The following is a 17,897-nucleotide window of genomic DNA, read 5'->3' as shown; positions in this document are numbered from 1 at the left end:
GGCACAAAGTGATGTAAAATACCTGGAAAGATCTCCATCAAAGAGTCAGATCCCAGGGAGGAATCGGCCCAGGAGACCCATTATAGAAAAGAATGTGGAGGTTTCAGAAACAAGCAGTCTCACAGGTTGCATCATTCACAGATTTCAACTCTTGTAACAAATAAGTAGGAATATTCTACTGGTAAAAACCGTAGTAGCATGTGCCCAGACACTGTACCTGCTTCTGCTCTGCTATTCAAGTCCTGAATGCTATCAAAAACTGAAGGTGGCTCCAAACCCAGGTATGTCTTTACAAGAAAACACAGCTCCGTGAATGCCTCATCCAATTCATCTGCAGAAAGGGATATGCATTTCATGGTGGAGAGAAAGGACATATAATGAAAAAAAACCCAAACAACCAAGCTTTCATCAGTACAAAGTTACAAATCACAGAAGTTGGACACAGAAATGCAGTCTTAACTTATCCAGCTCATCTCTTCAAGAGAAAAATCTTCATCTTCATAAATAGCAGTCAAGAAAATAATCTGAAATTCATCTCAATTTCTGCACTCACCTAATATTCTCCTTCTGCAACTTGGTTTACTGTGTTTTATTTTTTTAATGCTATATTTAAATTGTAAGCTCCATATGTCCTTGACAATAACTACAAATTACAATATTTCAAATCACAGTGATACATTTCACCATCACTGTGAACCGCAAAAATCACCTCCACAAAAGGGCAGACATGGAATGAACTAGAAAAGGATTCTTCTCTACCACTTGATATACTAAATTCCTAAATATCAAGAAGAAAACATATCTTTTAATTAAATATCTACCATCCTCGCATTCCTTGTTTGAGGCTGGGAGACTTGAGCAAGTTACTGAGCAGAAGAGGCCTGCAAGGCAAAGCTTTGCAGCAGCCTCTTCTTTATGGTGAGATGTTCCCAGACTGCACATCAGCTGCTTTTCAGCACTTGGAAAACAAAACCTTATCATGCCCAGAGATAATCAGGTCTGTGAGATCAAAAGCACCTCTGAACTCTGCCCAGAAACCACCAAGCAATTAGGCACATTTGAATATTCTCACAGGAGACAATACTTAATAAATGTGCTGCTGAGTCCAACAGTTGGTTTGGTTTCTAGATGGGCTAAAAGCACAACTTGGCCATAGCAGAGTAATTCAGTCCTGACAGATCTCCAGAGCTTTCGGATTCCTGGGACAAGAATTAACTGGGAATATCAATTAAGGGGTAATTTAAACTGTTATGCTTAGCATGAAACCATTTGTCATCCTTAGTTTAATATTTGCCAGAGGCTTTGTTTGCATAGCAGTTTCAGTCCATCTATTGCTCTGACATTAGAAGTCAGATTTATAGTATGAAAGAGATTAACTTACCTGTGTTGACTACTGCATCAAAGAATCCTGGAAAATCCTCGTTTATTTTGATGTACATGTCCACTCTGGAGACTGCCTCTTCAATCTCTGGCCTGCTGAATAATCCTGTCCTCCGCAGATGTCCCTCATAGTTTGGCTTGTTCATTGGTACTAACAGGATGTATCTGGGTTTAAAGTAGGTCTTTTTCAAGCTACGCACACCCTTTAAAGTTAAGCAGAGAAATGCAACGTTTTGCTCCTGAAACTCAGTACTTGTTGAACTTGCAGGTGAGTTTAAGACAACTCTGTGTTTATCACAAATTACTGCGAAACCAGTACTGGAAACCTGAATCTACAGCTCTTAAGATCTAGCATTCAACTTCACAAAATAGGCAAGTTCAAGGTGAAGTGCTATAAGACCACCTGTGGAAAGCACTGTAGGAGTAGTTTAACATTATTCTAAACATACTTTGGAAAGAATCCTTTTAGTCAAATTCCACAATGATTTAGTGTCATACTTCTCATACCCACCAGTTAATGGCTTTTCCTTATTTTCCATCCTTTCTACTCCATCAGGACCTAGTAATTCTAGATGCGCGTATCACTGACTCACACTACTGTACTGACACACAGCACAACTTACTGCATTACTTACCTTTCCACTACGAACAAATTGATAGTTTCTCCTAAGCTGGTATAGAATGGTTTGGGTTGGAAGGGACCTTAAAGCTCCCCCAGTCCAACCCCTATGGCCAGGGACACCTCCACCAGCCCAGGCTGCTCCAAGCCCTGTCCAACCTGGCCTTGGGCACTGCCAGGGAGGGGGCATCCACAGCTCCTTTGGGCAACCTGAGCCAGGGCCTCACTACTCTCAGAGTAAAAAATTTCTTCCTAACGTCTAATCTAAATCTCCCTTCTTTTAGTTTGAAACCATTACCCCTCATCCTATTTCTACATGTCCTTGCAAAATGTCCCTCTCCGGCTTTCTTGTAGGTTGGTCTGGATGAACTTTAAGGTCCTTTCCAATCCAAACCAAATCCGTTCTCTGATTTTACGAAATGACCCCAGGAGGATCCCAGGAGGAGAAAGTAGAAACTATCAACATAAATATCCTCCCAGCAAAGGACTCAGATGTTGACAACTCGTAATATCCCCTCTCAATGACAACACCAGAGGGAAACCATTGACTTAGAACTCAAAGGAGTGGTGAAAGGTTGATCATACCACCAGTAAAACAGAGAGAAACAAAGAAGCATGTGTTACAATTCTAATTGTATTATAATTATGGGGATTTTTTCAGTATATAATGTGTTATTATTCTTGCTATTTCTGTAATAATTAGACTAATGATGATTCTTAAATTACAGTTAAAATTTCCATCATGCTAACAATAAATTCTTGGCTTTACTTCCGCATATATGATCATATATATATAAACTATCATTTTGGGTGTTTGATGATCAGTGTGGGAAAAAACCCAACAAAACCAAACCAACAACCATTGTAGTGGGTGGTGATGAACAAATCATCCAATGTTACAGGACGCCATGCACATTATTGCACCAGAGTAAATGTAGAGAAGCTTACTTCACTTTCCTTGAGGCACAATTTACCTTGTCACTAAAGTGGGTAGGAACAGAGAGGGACAAATATGTCAAATCTGAGCACCGTTCACTACTTATCAGAACTAATCCTCACATCCTTAAAGCTGGGATTCTCCAGATAATTCTAGAATACAGTCAAATACAAGCAAAATCATATAAAACCCAATAACAAGTGGAACACCTGCTAGTCTGTTTTTTTCCCTGGTTGCAGCATTATAAGTATGGAACACTACTTTTGATCCATTCTAAAAATTTCAGGGAGTGGTTCTGGGGAAAATCCTACTTATTTTGGTGAAAGCTCAAGGGGAGAATTTGAGGCACAGAACTTTTTGCATCCAGCTATATAATCACCTATTTTCACCTATGCCTGTAGTTATCCAGAGATCAGACCAGCAGAAAGCAGATCTACCTTCCAGCCTAGTTACACCTTCCTCATCTGAAGTTTCACCACGAACAAATGATTTCTGGCCCATCAATAGTATGAGTTGAGCGAGGAGAAGGAAAGAGTTACAGAAAGCTTCTGGTGTGCCCAATAAATCTGTTGTACAGAGACAATAGGATGAGTGACTGTCTAATATGAAATAAAGAGAGTATAAGGAAAGTGACCTTAAAATAAAGAATGGGAGAATACAGAAGTTGACACTTCGAAACCAAAGAGGTATTTGGAAAATAAAAAAGGAGCAAAATTTGAGCTTCCTGAATTTCCGTATGAGGTCAAGAAAGATCAAAGGACTACCTGGGTTGAAGATGTCCATTCATTTAACATAGCTAAGGCACTTCAGTTTCTTCAGTTAACAGCATGGGGTTATAGAAAATATGTGACTAGTATTGTATCTGACTTCCTTTGGCTTCCTAGCCTGAATGACTAAATAACCAGCAACAAGTGCAATAGGGAGCGGTCTTTTGCAGGAGTCAAGGTACACTTATATTTCTGGAAGCAAGATGAGACACTTTAGCCACTTTGCCTCTACAACCTTGGTTGGAATGTGCAGCTTCTTCAATTGCTCTGCAGGTATTGGTGGCTACAAGATCAAAGAGAAAGCTTTATCAACGTGCTTACTCACATAATCACGCATCAGAATTGCAGCAACTTCACTAACTGGAAGTGTAGACTCAGCGCGATTTAACTTCTAAAATTGGTGGTAGTCTCCTTTATCAGAGAAAGATATACTCTAGATTAAAGGGAATGAACAGCTCTAAATTTTTAGTCTCAGCCCACAGATCATAATTAAAATTTCTTTTAATAGTGCTAAATCACCTTTGTTATGAGTCTTGCAGAAGATAATGGACTTGGATAACTTCTATTCAGATACATAACTCACCATTATTGTTTCTCATCTGCTAGCAGAGTCCACAGTGATACCAGACTATGCATAATTACTACGTGATCTTGAAACTTCAGTGACAAAGGAGTTCCTCAGCTGTCTGTCCATGTCTGTAGCTTCAGCAATACCCAGTGAAAGTTACGGTCACTGCCTATGTTGCTGGGTTAACCTCCTTATGAATAAACATGACATCCCATTAAGTTCTTTCTCCTAAATTATTTGATAACACATCTACTTTGTGAAGTATTGACAGCTTTAAAAGGCACCCTATTCCATCATATTTAATCTATTCCTATTTTTCTTCCCGTGTAAATTTAGGGTCTGTCTGGCAAGACAACAAACACACTCAATGCCTATTGCAATCAGTGGAGACTGAGGGTGATTCACAGATCTGACAAGACTGAGGAAAAAAAAGAAATGGAACTACACAGGGATTAAGTTATTAACTCGCTGTTTAATATCAGTCACATAACAGGCACTTAAGAACAGGATTGCAGCATTAAATTGTGGACCATTTGAGCAAGAAGCTACTAATTTTTTAATGACATGCTGCTATTCTGTTACTTGTGCATTTATATGCAAGTCAGTAAACGTGTACAGATTTATTTGGGCCAAAGGGGACTAAAACTCCTTATGAACACTAAGGTTCTTACCTGAAAACTAGTTTTTTGATCATCAGTTTCATAAAATTGTCCTTCTAAATCTAATTAAATCTAGCATGAATTTTTGCTCGTCTCCCTAGTCATTTCCCTAACTCTGGATGCACGACATAGGATCCTAGCACTGCAGTCTCCTACATTTCTTTTTTATCTCTATTATTTTTTTCCATCTATCATGGAGTACCATAGTGTCTGTGAACTTGTAGTAATCCCCCAGAGGTAGAGCTGAGCCCTACAAACACAGTGAAACCCAGCGACACCCAATGTCACACCCTAGCCACTCTGTAGTCTCTCATTTTGGAAGCTCGTCTAGATGGAGCTTATTTTGTAGAGAGAATCTGGAAGGAAATGTAGCATGCCTTTCCTTTTTGTCACCTCAACCCCTAGCTGGTAAATCTTGATAAAAGATAATGAGAAGTACAAAATTAGAAAATTAGATAAGAAGTTATTCTTTTGGGATGCCACCAGATAGGTTTTGACACTTTATTTGTGTCCTAGTTTCTTAACACAGCACGACTTCTGAGATTCTGCCATCTGTGCTTGTGTACCTGACAGATCTCAGAGAGGGTAAAGCAAAACCTCAAAGAAATTGCATTTTTTAATAGTTCTGACCAAAATGTTGCCTCAGGCCTGCATACTTCCTACATTGTTTCATTAGCAAAGGAGAAACGTTGCATTCTTTTATGGGTGACCACTAGGTGTGCAGCTCTAGCCTCATCCCACTGGAAGCTTCAGATGAGGGGAAAGCACGCGGGTGAAAAGCTGAGGTATAGATACAGCAAAGAGATGAGGTTACTGAAGATCAAAAATTCAGTCAGGAAGTTTTAAGAAGCTAGCAGCAGGATCCGTCTGACTAAATGTGGTTGTCCATAAAGGGAATGTCAGGTGTGGTTTACGTACAATGAATGGAGAGCTGCCTATCATAGAATCACAGAATGGTTTGGGTTGGAAGGGACCTTAAAGCCTCCCCAGTCCAACCCCCATGGGCAGGGACACCTCCACCAGCCCAGGCTGCTCCAAGCCCCGTCCAACCTGGCCTTGGGCACTGCCAGGGAGGGGGCACCCACAGCTTCTCTGGGCAACCTGGGCCAGGGCCTCACCACCCTCACAGTCAAGAATTTCTTCCTAATATCCAGTCTAAATCTCCCCTCTTCCACTTTGAAACCATTCTTCCTCATTCTATCACTCCCTGCCTTTGTAAAAAGTCCCTCCCCATCTTTCCTGTAGGACCCCTTCAGGAACTGGAGGACTGCAATAAGGTCCCCTCAGAGCCTTCTCTTCTCCAGCCTCAACAATCCCAACTCACTCAGTCGGTCCTCATAGAGGAGGTGCTCCAGCCCCTGAGCATCTTTGTGGCCTCCTCTGGACTCGCTCCAACAGCTTGATGGCCTTCTTGTTTTGGAGACTCCAAAGCTGGATGCAGCACTGCAGGTAGGATCTCACAAGAGCAGAGCAGAGAGGCAGAATCCCCTCCCTGGTCTTGCGGGCCACACTGCTTTTGATGCAACCCAGGATGCCATTGGCCTTCTGAGCTGCAAGCACACATTCACAGAATCACAGAATATGAGGAGTTGGAAGGGACCTCAAAAGCTCATCCAGTCCAACCCCTGCCAGAGCAGGATCACCCAGACCAAGTCACACAGGAACATGTCCAGGTGAGTCTTGAATGTCTGCAGAGAAGGAGACTCCACAACCTCTCTGGGCAGCCTGGGCCATGCTCTGGCACCCTCACAGTAAAAAAGTTTTTCCTCATGTTCAGAATTGTCGGCTCATGTTGAGTTTTTGACTGACGTGACTGACACCCCCAACTCCTTCTCCTTGGGACTGCTCTCAAGCTTGATACAGACAGTGGAGCATGCAGTTCATCTGACTGAACAACTCTATATCCAGTGACTTTAATGCAGCCCACACAACTTGTTTTCAGATGTATTATCAGCTGTAGGCTGGGCAGAAGGCCATGTGATGTCTCTTGCGTCACTAATAGGTTTGTTTCAGCTGCCTAGACAGAGACTTGGTCAAACTCCATTAATTCCTCCCCAGGACAGCTTTCCCAGAATGACTCATTAAAAATGGTCAGGCAAGAAGTAATCCTTACCTCTATTTCCAAGTGAACACAGGTTGCAAGACCCTCTCTGGCAATCGATTCAACGGTGTCTTTTCCAAGTCCATAGCAATAGCCATTGTATTTATAGGTCGCTATGAACTTCCCCTGAAATTCAAACCAGCAAGTATGATGATGAAGGAAATATTTTAAGGGAAACAACTTTCTTAAAGGAGCATAATCACTCTGGACTTCTTTGCTTGCTCTCCCTACAAAGTTTCTCCCTGCCTAAATCATCGATGACAATGACGCCAATGGGAGCACAAAATTTGCAGAGAGGAGCACAGAGCCAGTCCTGCAGGGTACGGGCTCCAACGTTGTTCATGGATAATAAAACACCAGTGTCTTGACAACAAGCTGCTGACATGTTACAGCTTTCATTGTTTATTCATTTGTACTGTAAAGAAAGCCAGATCTAAAGCAAGGGGCATTCTTTTTTTCTTTTTGACATTACATCAAACCGTATGGCCACGCCATATAAAAGAGAAGATGCCATAGGAAAGAGAGGACAGAAGCAAATCTGCAAGGAGAATGCATAATTGGCTAAGAAATTTCAAAGCTAAAACCTGACAACTGAAACTTTGGTTCCCAGTAGTACCTCTGGAAAGATGTAGGCAGATTATATTCTTTTAAAATTAAACTACTTGATTACTGAGTTATCATTAGACCATATCAGTTGCTTAAGACTCTGTTGGCTCCCCTTGTCTGCATATGTACAAATAATGAGCTCTGTTGTGGCTTTTCAAGCCGAAGTTTTATTGCAGGCAGCAAAAGGCATCAGAAACAGTAGCTGGAGGCACACTGCCTTCAGAGAAAAACATGATGCCTTTAGGGTGAATTTGCTAGACTTTAAAAGACTGCATTCCCTGCAGGGTTGCTGGAAGATTTTGAAAAAATGGGAAAAAATATGCATATAGAAGAAAAGACAGCATAAATATACAAAAAAATTTTGCTTTTTGTGTATGAACTTAAGCCACATAACTGTGAGTGAATAAGCATGCACACACAGACACCAATGGAATATAAAGAGCTCCAAACAATCAAACAAAAAAGCCCAAAAACTCCCAAAACCAAAACCCCAAAGCTAGCAAATCTGAACAGAAAAGCTGAATTCACTCTGGCTGTAGGAAATAGGCCTACTAGGATACTAGTTAGGTACTTACTGTGTTCACCATTTGGTCAAATGCTTCTTGAGAAATGAAATAGTAATCAAGTCTGTTTTCTTCGCCAAAGTAAGCTGCCCTGGTAGTGTGGCAGGGACTGGAAGATATATGGTATAATAAAGAAATAACCTGTTTTCAATCATAGAAGCAGCTATGGAATATGAGGGGGGGAAAAGGGGAATACTACAAATCATTTTATTTTTAAGAAGAGAAGAAATACGAGAAATATAAAGAGGTGCAAATCATACCACTAATGCCGCATATTTGAAAGATTAACCCATAAATACAAAAAAAAAAGTTTAAATGTAACATTACATTTTGGCTATAAATCCCCACCCAAGCCAGGGTAGGCTGAACTGAAGCTGTCACAGCGCCCTGCAATAGAGAAATGATGAAACCATTTTTTTCCCAGTTATGTCAGCTTGTGGATGATATAAAGTAGAATCCTAAATATGAAAACGGAGACTAGGAGATAGGCTGAACTGTGAGGTTAAGAAAGAGATATAAAGACCAATCTTTAAATAGGCCCCTAATAGTAAGAGGAGAAACAATCCTGAAACTAGGGAGATAAGCGGGATACAAGGCAGGAGAAGTAATTGCCTGCCATCACATAAGGACAATTGCATAAACCTCAGATATGTGAGCTTACGACCAGAAAGAAACACTAAAAATAAACAAACTCAAAACGCCCCAAAAATGCAGTGAAGTCAATGTATCTAACAATTTTAGAGTGACATATTAGGTAATTCTATTTGCTACTTGTTTATGCTTTGGTCTTGGTTTTAATTTTTACATTGTAGGATAACAAGCACACAAGTGTAATATGGACCTTTGGCATTGATTCCCACCAACATTTTAACTCTGACTTCTGCAGGATTGTCCTGGAAATAAGGCAAAATATATGAGTATACCTTCTACCAGGCCATTTCTGTTCATGTATTCAAGGTAGCTGAGTTAGAAGCCATTAAGAATTCAGTCTATAATGCAGAATTTGAGAGATCTAAACTATCACGGCATTAGAGGGCACCACTTTTTTTTAATCAGCAAGCTGTGGCGAATGGGAACAGTGTGCTACACATGAACTCTGTCAAATTTCACTTCAAAGACCTGATTTTCTTTAAGATATTATGAACGCATCCAGCTTTAAAGGTCATTCCTGAGCACCAGCCAGATGGTTTGAGGGTCCAATTTCACTTTATTTTTTGAAACACTTTTAAACATTACAACCTTTTTTAATTGCAAGGCCATGTTTACATTCCAACTGCCAGGGTATCTTGCATGAAATACATTTTTAATGAGTGGAATGTTTGAAATTTAAAAGTGTAAGCCATAAAATTGCTTAAATCTCCACTGAATAATTAAAATACAACTTTGCTTTATGGTTGCAATTTTCTGCTCTGTTAAGATTCTGTCTCTCTCCCTTTTTTTTTTCCCCCTCACGTATAAAACTTTCAGGAAATAAAATACAAAGCATAAAAACAATGCTCTTAAAAAAACCACATAGTGCTTGGAAAATTTCAATTGGTATCCAATTAGTTTGTAATTTCCAATCTAGTATTTCAAAACAGAGCAGTTGCTTTAAAGAAAGGCAAAAATATCATTTTTCCAGCCACACAGCTTGCACGAATCTTTTCTTAAAATGTCCTTTCAACTTGCCAGTTTAATGATCTAATGCAGCAAGTGGCTATAATCTGAGTACAGAGCAGACAGAAACATATGTGAGCTCCTTCACCATGGTGTAGTACATTAGAGAAGGCTACTACTACACTTCACATCGACACGCAGAGCATGGTCCTGAGATGCTAAGAACTCTGAGGAGTTATTCTTACATCTGCATGTGCTTGGGGTCCCTTTCTTACACCATTTCAGTACCTAAAAGTGCACCAGTGTCACAGAATCACAAACTGGTAGGGGTTGGAAGGGACCTCTGAAGATCACCCAGTTCAACTCCCCAGGGTCACCCAGGAACACGTCCAGGCGGGTTTTGAATGTTTCCAGAGAAGGAGACTCCACAACCTTTCTGGGCAGCCTGGTCCAGTGCTCTGGTACCCTCACAGTAAAGAAGTTTTTTCTTATGTTTAGGTTAAACTTCCTGTGTTCCAGTTTGTGACCATTGTCCCTTGTCCTGTTGCTGGCCACAACTGAAAAGAGTCTGGTCCCGTGCTCCTGACACTCGTCCTTGAGATATTTATAAGCATTAATGAGATCCCCCCTCAGTCTCTTCTCCAGGCTCATCAGCCCCAGTTCTCTCAGCCTTTTCTCCTATGGGAGATGCTCCTGTCCCCTCATCATCTCAGTGGCTCTACACTGGACTCTCTCCAGTAGCTCCTTGTCCTTCTTGAACTGGGGAGCCCAGAATTGGACGCAGTATTGCAGATGTGGCCTCACCAGGGCAGAGTAGAGAGGGAGGAGAACTTCCCTGGACCTACTGGCCACACTCTTCTTAATGCCCTCCAGGATGCCATTGGCCTTCTTGGCCAAGAGGGCACATTGCTGGCTCATGGTCAGCTGCTGTCCATCAGGACCCCCAGGTCTTTTTTCCCCTGAGCTGCTCTCCAGCAGGTCAAGCCCCATCCTGTACTGATCCATGGGGTTGTTCTTCCCCAATGAAGCACCCTACATTTGCCCTTGTTGAACTTCATTAAGTTTCTTTCTGCCCAACTCTTGAGCCTGTCCCAGGTCCTATTGTGGTAAAAGCTATACGTGTGAAACTATGGCCAAAGTCTGGTTAAAAATGAATGGATAAATTCACGTAATAAAACAAAGGAGAAAATAGAGGAGAAACAATATACAGGATAGTGTGTGCCATAGGACTTATGAAACTTAGGTACTGTGAAGAACGGAATGGATGGATAAGAGAAACAGCTTGCACCATCTAATTTTAGGCATCAGATAGTGGTGATCTAACTTAGCCAGGCCTTCTATCTCCCGTGCACTGAAAATAGGTAGGTACCTCAGGGAAGCGACTCAAAAAGGCTGAATCTCCCTTGGAAAGAGATAGTTTCTCTCCACTAAATACACAGGGAGCCCAAGGCACTAAGGATCATAATTCAAACCTTTCAGAAAGGGAGAATTAGTCCTCTTGGCAGGTGGTGAAGTCTGAAAGGTGCCATTTGCTTTGATAACACTACTCACAGGATAATAAACTGGTCCAGTGACTGCACTTGCTTCCTTTCCTAACTGTTGGATGCAGCCTGCACATGCATGCTAATGTGTTTACATGCAGGTACATCATAAAAATTAAGAGAAACACATACATATCTCAACAGATGCTTAGGTTGAGGGGCATTAGTGAGCATAGATAGAACAGATCAATAAAAGGAGCATTAAATGGCACATTTTTGTTTGCTTGCTTGCTGTTCACCTTTGAAAAGAACACAATAATTTAAATAGCCTTTTTTTTTAAGAAAGTATATTTGATGACTTCAGGCAATCAAGCCCTAGGAAGAGATAAAATCCATAGCAATGAACATTTATTGGTTGTCTTTATCTTTTAACCTCCTTAAAAAAAAGAGAGAGAGAAAACAGCAGCAATACCTTGATCCCTTTGTGTTCTTTTAAACTTAGGAAGCAAACTTACCTGTATCTGAAGAAATCGTTGAACTGTCTGCAGATCTTATGAGTAAGCTCTCTCTTGCCACAGGCCAGAGGGCCAACTAACACCAGCATGGGGTAGGGAGCATCAAGACTAGGTAAAGTGCTGCAAGAAAGGAAAACAAGGAGTCATTACATTATGTACAAATGAAGTCTTCAGCAACTTTATATAAAGCCTCTGCAGAGATTTTATCATCATTTCAACTAATCTCATCTGTCTATCACACTACTTACATTGTTCACAGTTTAGACAAAAATTGGGAGAAGCGTGTGCTCGGTTTGATGTGCTCTTAAACATAAAAATAGCACAAAATACTGCATTAAAGACCCCTGGGTCTCTTTTGCAGAAGGAATAATGTTATATCCGCTATAATCTTTTCTGATTTACAGCCTTTTCTAAAGCTCCCTTCTGCAGTTACGGTGTTGCTGGGATTTGTTTAAGAGTTTTCCAAGTCTATCGCAGAGATGGCAATATTTTAATGGTCAGGATAATAAGCCTGGCTTGAACCTGGACTTAATCCTACAAACCTTTACGCACTCCTACGTGTAATCTTGCTGACTTCCATGGCCTTGCCAGATGAAGGTGGAAATTTGTAAAGAACTCTTCAATTCAACACAATGAAAACCACTAAGATCCTTCAGCTCCACTGAACACAAATAACACTACAATAAAAGAACCCAAAGTGCTGTGAAAATACAAAACCTTCCATTTTCTCCACGCTGAGCAGATGGTTGGATCCTCAGATTTCCAGTCCCAGCTGTAAATACTAGAATGAATAGCATGCCTGCTCTTTTAAGTGTCCGACAATTTATTTAGAAGGCTAAAAATGGAATGCAACCTCGGACTCCCATTTTAAATCTCAGCTAGATCTTAAGATTACACCACTTGATAGAATGTCAGAAATAGTTGAAATAGTTTCGAACCCACCCATTTTTAACTACTAAATAGCTTTAACTAAATTTAAAGTGGAAGAAAACCACCAATGTGCATTAAGCTTCCATTTAATGTGATTTAAGACAGGTGAACACAAATACCTGAAAACAGAGTATATTTCTTTTACCTTTTCTCTTACAAGTAACTAACTCCATAAGCAGTGATGATAACCATCCAACACACGCATGGAGGAAAAATATCTCAAAGTAATGGCTTTACTCCTCTTTCAGGTTCAGCAAACCAGCTCTATTTTCTACCAGATTATATGTATATAATGGGACTTAATGCTTCAGAAGCACTAAGATGATAATGCGGTTCAGTCTCCTAATTCTCCTGTGGAGTACGATTCTCACAGAAGAAATAACAGATACACCTAATAAATTAAAAGGCTGGTTCGAGACTGTACATATGTGCTGTTACTAAACCGTGAAATGAACCCAGATCCTGGCTTAGTGTTCCATCCACTAAACTATTTGAAAGTAAGGCAGTTGCAGAACTCTTGGGAGAATTAAGGATACTTTACTTGGTGTGCAGATTTACAAAACATTAGACAACATTAGCACAATAAGCTTATTAGCACAACACATTAAAAATACTGGAGAAGGTAAAAATGCATTTTAAAATTCCTTATCTGAATCTGTTAGGTTGTGACATTCTGTTCAAATCCAGAAAAATCTTCCTCCTCTTTTGATTATTTGAGCTGTTCAGACTGTCTTTTGGTCTTCCAACATTTATGGTAAGGAAAAGACCAGTTTAAGACAAGACGATCCCAGGAGGTATGAGAGACAGTTGTGGATACTACAGATCCACGCTATACTATAAATATTATAAATAAACCATTTCAAAGATGAGAATTCCACAAAACATGCTTAGTGGCTAGAAATCCCGAATTTATCAAGACATAGGAGAAAGGTTCTTGTTCTTGCTCAAGGCCATGCCCTTCGTGAATAATGATGTCAAGGCAGATCTGTGAAGACAGACCCTTATGTTCGGCACAGTTTTAATATAGTCCTTCTCCATGCACAGAACCTGCTACACGCCTGCAAAGTGCAGAATTCCTCCGTAACCTTTTCTTTTACAAGGAAGTGTTATATCCAGTACCGACACAATACATCGTAACTTGACATGGTTATACTCGGAATTCAAATGCCCTTAAATAAATTTCCATTGCTCAAATTCCTCGTATTTATTATTTCATTAGAAGAACATGGAGAACATTTCCATAATCCTACCTGTCATTACATCACCACTTACCGGTTCTCAAAAGATAAATGAAACGTTTTATTTTCCTACACCTTGTAAGCAGTATCTAGTAAAGAGATCTTGGCTTCTTTAAAGTTCATCTTTCAGCTTCCTTCATCTTTGGCGAGTACAGTAATACACTGCTGTGCAAGATTAATAGATTTGAAGGCCAAAAGGGACTACACTGATCCTCAAAGTCAGACTCTCCTCATCACGCTGAAAACAGGATTTCCCCAAGTTAGTTCTTGTTTCAAGCCTGATACCTGGGGTTCCATTAGATCAAATTTAATTATAAATATTCCAGTTGTGGAGAATTCTTGGTACCCTTGGTAAATTATCCCAATGGTTAATTACCTTCATTGTTAAAAATAATCATGCTCTCTTTTTCTTCTCTGAATGAATGTATCCTCAATAGCCAGATACCAAGTCTCATCATGTATTTGCCCAACAGACTGAAGAGCACTCTGTTATTAAATTTCTACTTTCCACATAGCAGTTGTAACTCTGACCAAGCTACCTTTTTAAATGCCACAGGCACTTACAGTAGGGCAAAAATACACATAATACTGTTCAGTGATGTGTTACCATGTAATTAAAGACAGAATCACACAGAGAGAGGGAATGGCAAAAGAAACTTAATGCTACTGTTTTCTGACTGCAGAGTATGCAACAATGCAATTTTTTACTTTGTTTTCAGGGTGGTCTTCTTTTAAATAGAGATATTACTAAATCAGAATTAATTATATTACTAAACCAGAATTAATGATAATCTTATCTAAAAATATAGATACAAATGAACTACACCAATCTGGTTCCAATAAGCATTTTATAGTGTAGAAGACTGTGATGCATCATCATTAGGAGGATTTCATTAATGACTGTGTTGTGTGCTTTCCAGCTGAGCATGGGCAAACATTCAAAGCATCATTAACAATTTTGGTAAGTACCATAAATGCTGGTCTGCATGTTTATATGTTTGTGTATACAATACCTCTGACAGAAGGCAGGATTGTTTCTTTCCAGCAATGAAGACACACATGCACAATCCAATAAACATATTTAAACAGAGCCTATGTCTGCATTGGAAGAAATCCATGCCTTTAGGTAAAACTATTGTGTTTTGGTTTGTTTTGGTTTTTTTAATGAAACCTTCAACTCTGCAAAACAGTAAATAAATCTTCAGGGTTTTTTTCAATAGGCTGTTATGAATTCTCAGAGCTATCATCACCACTGGGATGGTTCCTGTCTTTCATCGACAATCCCAGAAAACACATGAGTCACAAGAAAGAAATTCTAAAAATACAAATTTCTAAGTTATTAAATCATGGATCTTAAATCAGGTTACTCATTATGAATTAAGATGTCCAAAATAGTGCTAAAAGAGGGTGTGGGGCACAAAAGCTGATCTCAATGCCCATTGGAGTCAATATAATAAGAAACCACATATATTTCATAGTATTTTCCACCAATGTCATAGCATTTTCCAAGCATTCATCAAGTAAACTCATAAATATCACACCTTCAGAGCAGCAAAGTATGGCTATTTCTCTTTTCCAGATGCAAAATGAGACTGAGAGATGCCACCTGGCAATGGCAACGTTGGAAAAAGAACATGGATGTGCCTCTCCCTTCCGTGATTTAAGTGGCAGGTAGCATCATCTCCTCCCAAAGACTGGACTTCCCTAAGTACAAACCTGAAAATTTCACCTTATGAATATAAAATGTGCCCTAAAGCCACAAAATAAACCCATTTTGTTCACCATGGGATGCCAATAGTGTGAAGAGATGGACTAAGCAGAATAGGAAGAAGCTATGTTTTACAGCTCTCTTCTCCCTCTAGAGATTTTTACATTGCCGTTGGGTATTGAGAGAAATTTTGCATCTTTCATTTATGGTGCAAACGGCCATCTGTTAGAACAGATTGTTTAAAAGAAATGGAGCTGTGGACAATCTGTCTCAGACTTTAGAGGTGAACGACGAACTTCATCTCATAATCAATTTCAACCAAATAAGATTTGCTTAATTTCCAGGCTGCTACCAGCTTACTATGGGAACTTCTCCTCTTTGCTAGCTTAATTTAGAGGTGAGAGAGAGATAGGAAAATGTCCCTTTAAATATGACAACATATTCTGCTTTACTTGAGTGCCACCCTCAGGAGCTGATGCGAAGTGGAGGTAGGTTTACCTGTCAAAGACTCTCTGGGGTTGCAGGACACTATACATGACATGAGTCATATGGTCTCTAGCAGCAGCAACTTCTGGAGGAGGATCGTATTTATTCACGGCAGCAACCTGTTGGAACAGTTTAGGGGCAAAAAGAAAGAAGAGCAGTGATGTAATTGTTTCCAGCTGCAATATGCTGTGCAACTCACTGTGAATAACGATGGCTTCCTATTTATGAGGGTCAGTTTTCTATTTGGCTTGTCTGTGAGCGCTCTGCTACATAAATCTTTTCAGGAGGTTTAAGCACAATTTGATAGATGGATGAAAGGCAGCCAGACATAGCTTGCCATCTTTAATATATTCAACCTCTTACTGGAAAGAAAACAGGATGCCACATAAGATGCAAAGTAATTTTTCTTAGGTTTTAATTATCCATTAATTTGCATTCTCTCAGTGCTGGTGGAAGATGCTGAACCAAAATCCATAGGGACTGAAGCCATTCATTTATTCATCAGAAAAGGAACAGAATGGGCATTAACAAAGTAAGCAAACTACAATTTTCTCCTGACAATGCATTTCTGCCTTTCCTGGGAGGAACAGCACTCAAACTCCAAGAATTCCCTCCATCCATTCTGCTGAAAGCTCTATTGAGGGTACTGACCACTAATGAGTATTGGATTTTTTGGTATTGTTAATGCTACCCGCTCAAAAACAGTTTAAGAACTACTGAGTCATTTCGTGTAAAACATCAAATATCAACTGGCTGACACTGCTACAAAATACCGCCGTGAGCTCCGATGACAGCCATGCCTGTAATAGCAAATAGTATGGTGCAATAGGAATGGCTTCTTCAAAGCAAAATATTCAGTACTTGTGACCCAATATCCACATTATTTTGGGGGTAAGGGAGCCCACTCTAGCTTTAATTCAGTCCTTTGTTGTGAATTTAGTAGCTAGAAGCACGTTGGGTACAGCCTGGTGCACATCTTCTGGTGAAGGTTAGTCCTAAAGAGGTCTAGTTCATATGTTGTGAGACTTTTCCACAATGAGAATCAAGCGTGGCAAGTTGGGCAACTGGGAGCTTCACTTCTGATCTAAACCACAACATTTCTGTATATCCATTGTGTGTGTTAGCGAGACAGAAGAGCTGCTGCCTCCAAATTCAGTTTAACAACAGAATTTATGAGGCTAGAGTAGATGTCCTACAATAACACAAGGAAAGGATTTTCTGAAAGAACTTAAGTCATTCAAAAGTTAAGTGCTGGTCTAAACCAGTCATCCAGGCATACTTTAGCAGCCCATAGAGAAAGAAAAATGTCTTTAATGTATGCAAAATTTTATTGGAAGGAAAACACATTGCACATAAGACAAAGAGGATCAACATCTATATTTATGCAGCTGAAGTTAGGAGTGATGGATTTCTTGTAAGGATCATTTTTAAAGGATAATTCCCTGAAATCCAACCCCAATTGGCAGTTGATAATCCTAACAGCTCTAGCATGGCTTGGGCCCAAATACTACAAGCAGCAACCAAATTACAGTAAAAGCAGCACACGAGGGAAAGGTTTTTATTACAATAGAAAGTTACTGTAAGCAGACTGAGCAGTTATTTTTTTGGGAGAAGATTTTACAGAGCAGAACGGGAAACAAGCATCATTATAACTTTCAGAGTTCACTTTGCTGCACTCACCAGTAAAAAACCCCAACAATGGTATTTCAGAAGTAGCACAGTGATTACTACTTCAGAGTGTTT

The 17,897-nt window shown here is 39.9% G+C and overlaps 1 protein-coding gene across 1 annotated transcript in view; it reads right to left on the bottom strand.

Annotated features, from left to right (window-relative positions):
• Positions 1-217: 217 nt before the first annotated feature.
• LRGUK (leucine-rich repeats and guanylate kinase domain containing) overlaps positions 218-17,897 on the bottom strand; it is a gene marked incomplete at both ends in the record, with an annotated part of 30,010 nt that continues 12,330 nt past the window's right edge. Inside the window, 6 exons of the mRNA XM_010184487.1 lie at positions 218-331; positions 1,382-1,583; positions 7,044-7,157; positions 8,213-8,309; positions 11,793-11,912; positions 16,167-16,273. Coding sequence (XP_010182789.1) covers positions 218-331; positions 1,382-1,583; positions 7,044-7,157; positions 8,213-8,309; positions 11,793-11,912; positions 16,167-16,273 — 754 coding nt within the window. The remainder of the gene's footprint in view (positions 332-1,381; positions 1,584-7,043; positions 7,158-8,212; positions 8,310-11,792; positions 11,913-16,166; positions 16,274-17,897) is intronic.

This window comes from Mesitornis unicolor, unplaced genomic scaffold, assembly GCF_000695765.1.
Source record: "Mesitornis unicolor isolate BGI_N332 unplaced genomic scaffold, ASM69576v1 scaffold1025, whole genome shotgun sequence".
Lineage (NCBI taxonomy): Eukaryota > Metazoa > Chordata > Aves > Mesitornithiformes > Mesitornithidae > Mesitornis > Mesitornis unicolor.
The sequence above is the reverse complement of the archived record's forward strand: the minus strand, read 5'-3'. Positions and strand labels throughout refer to the sequence as shown.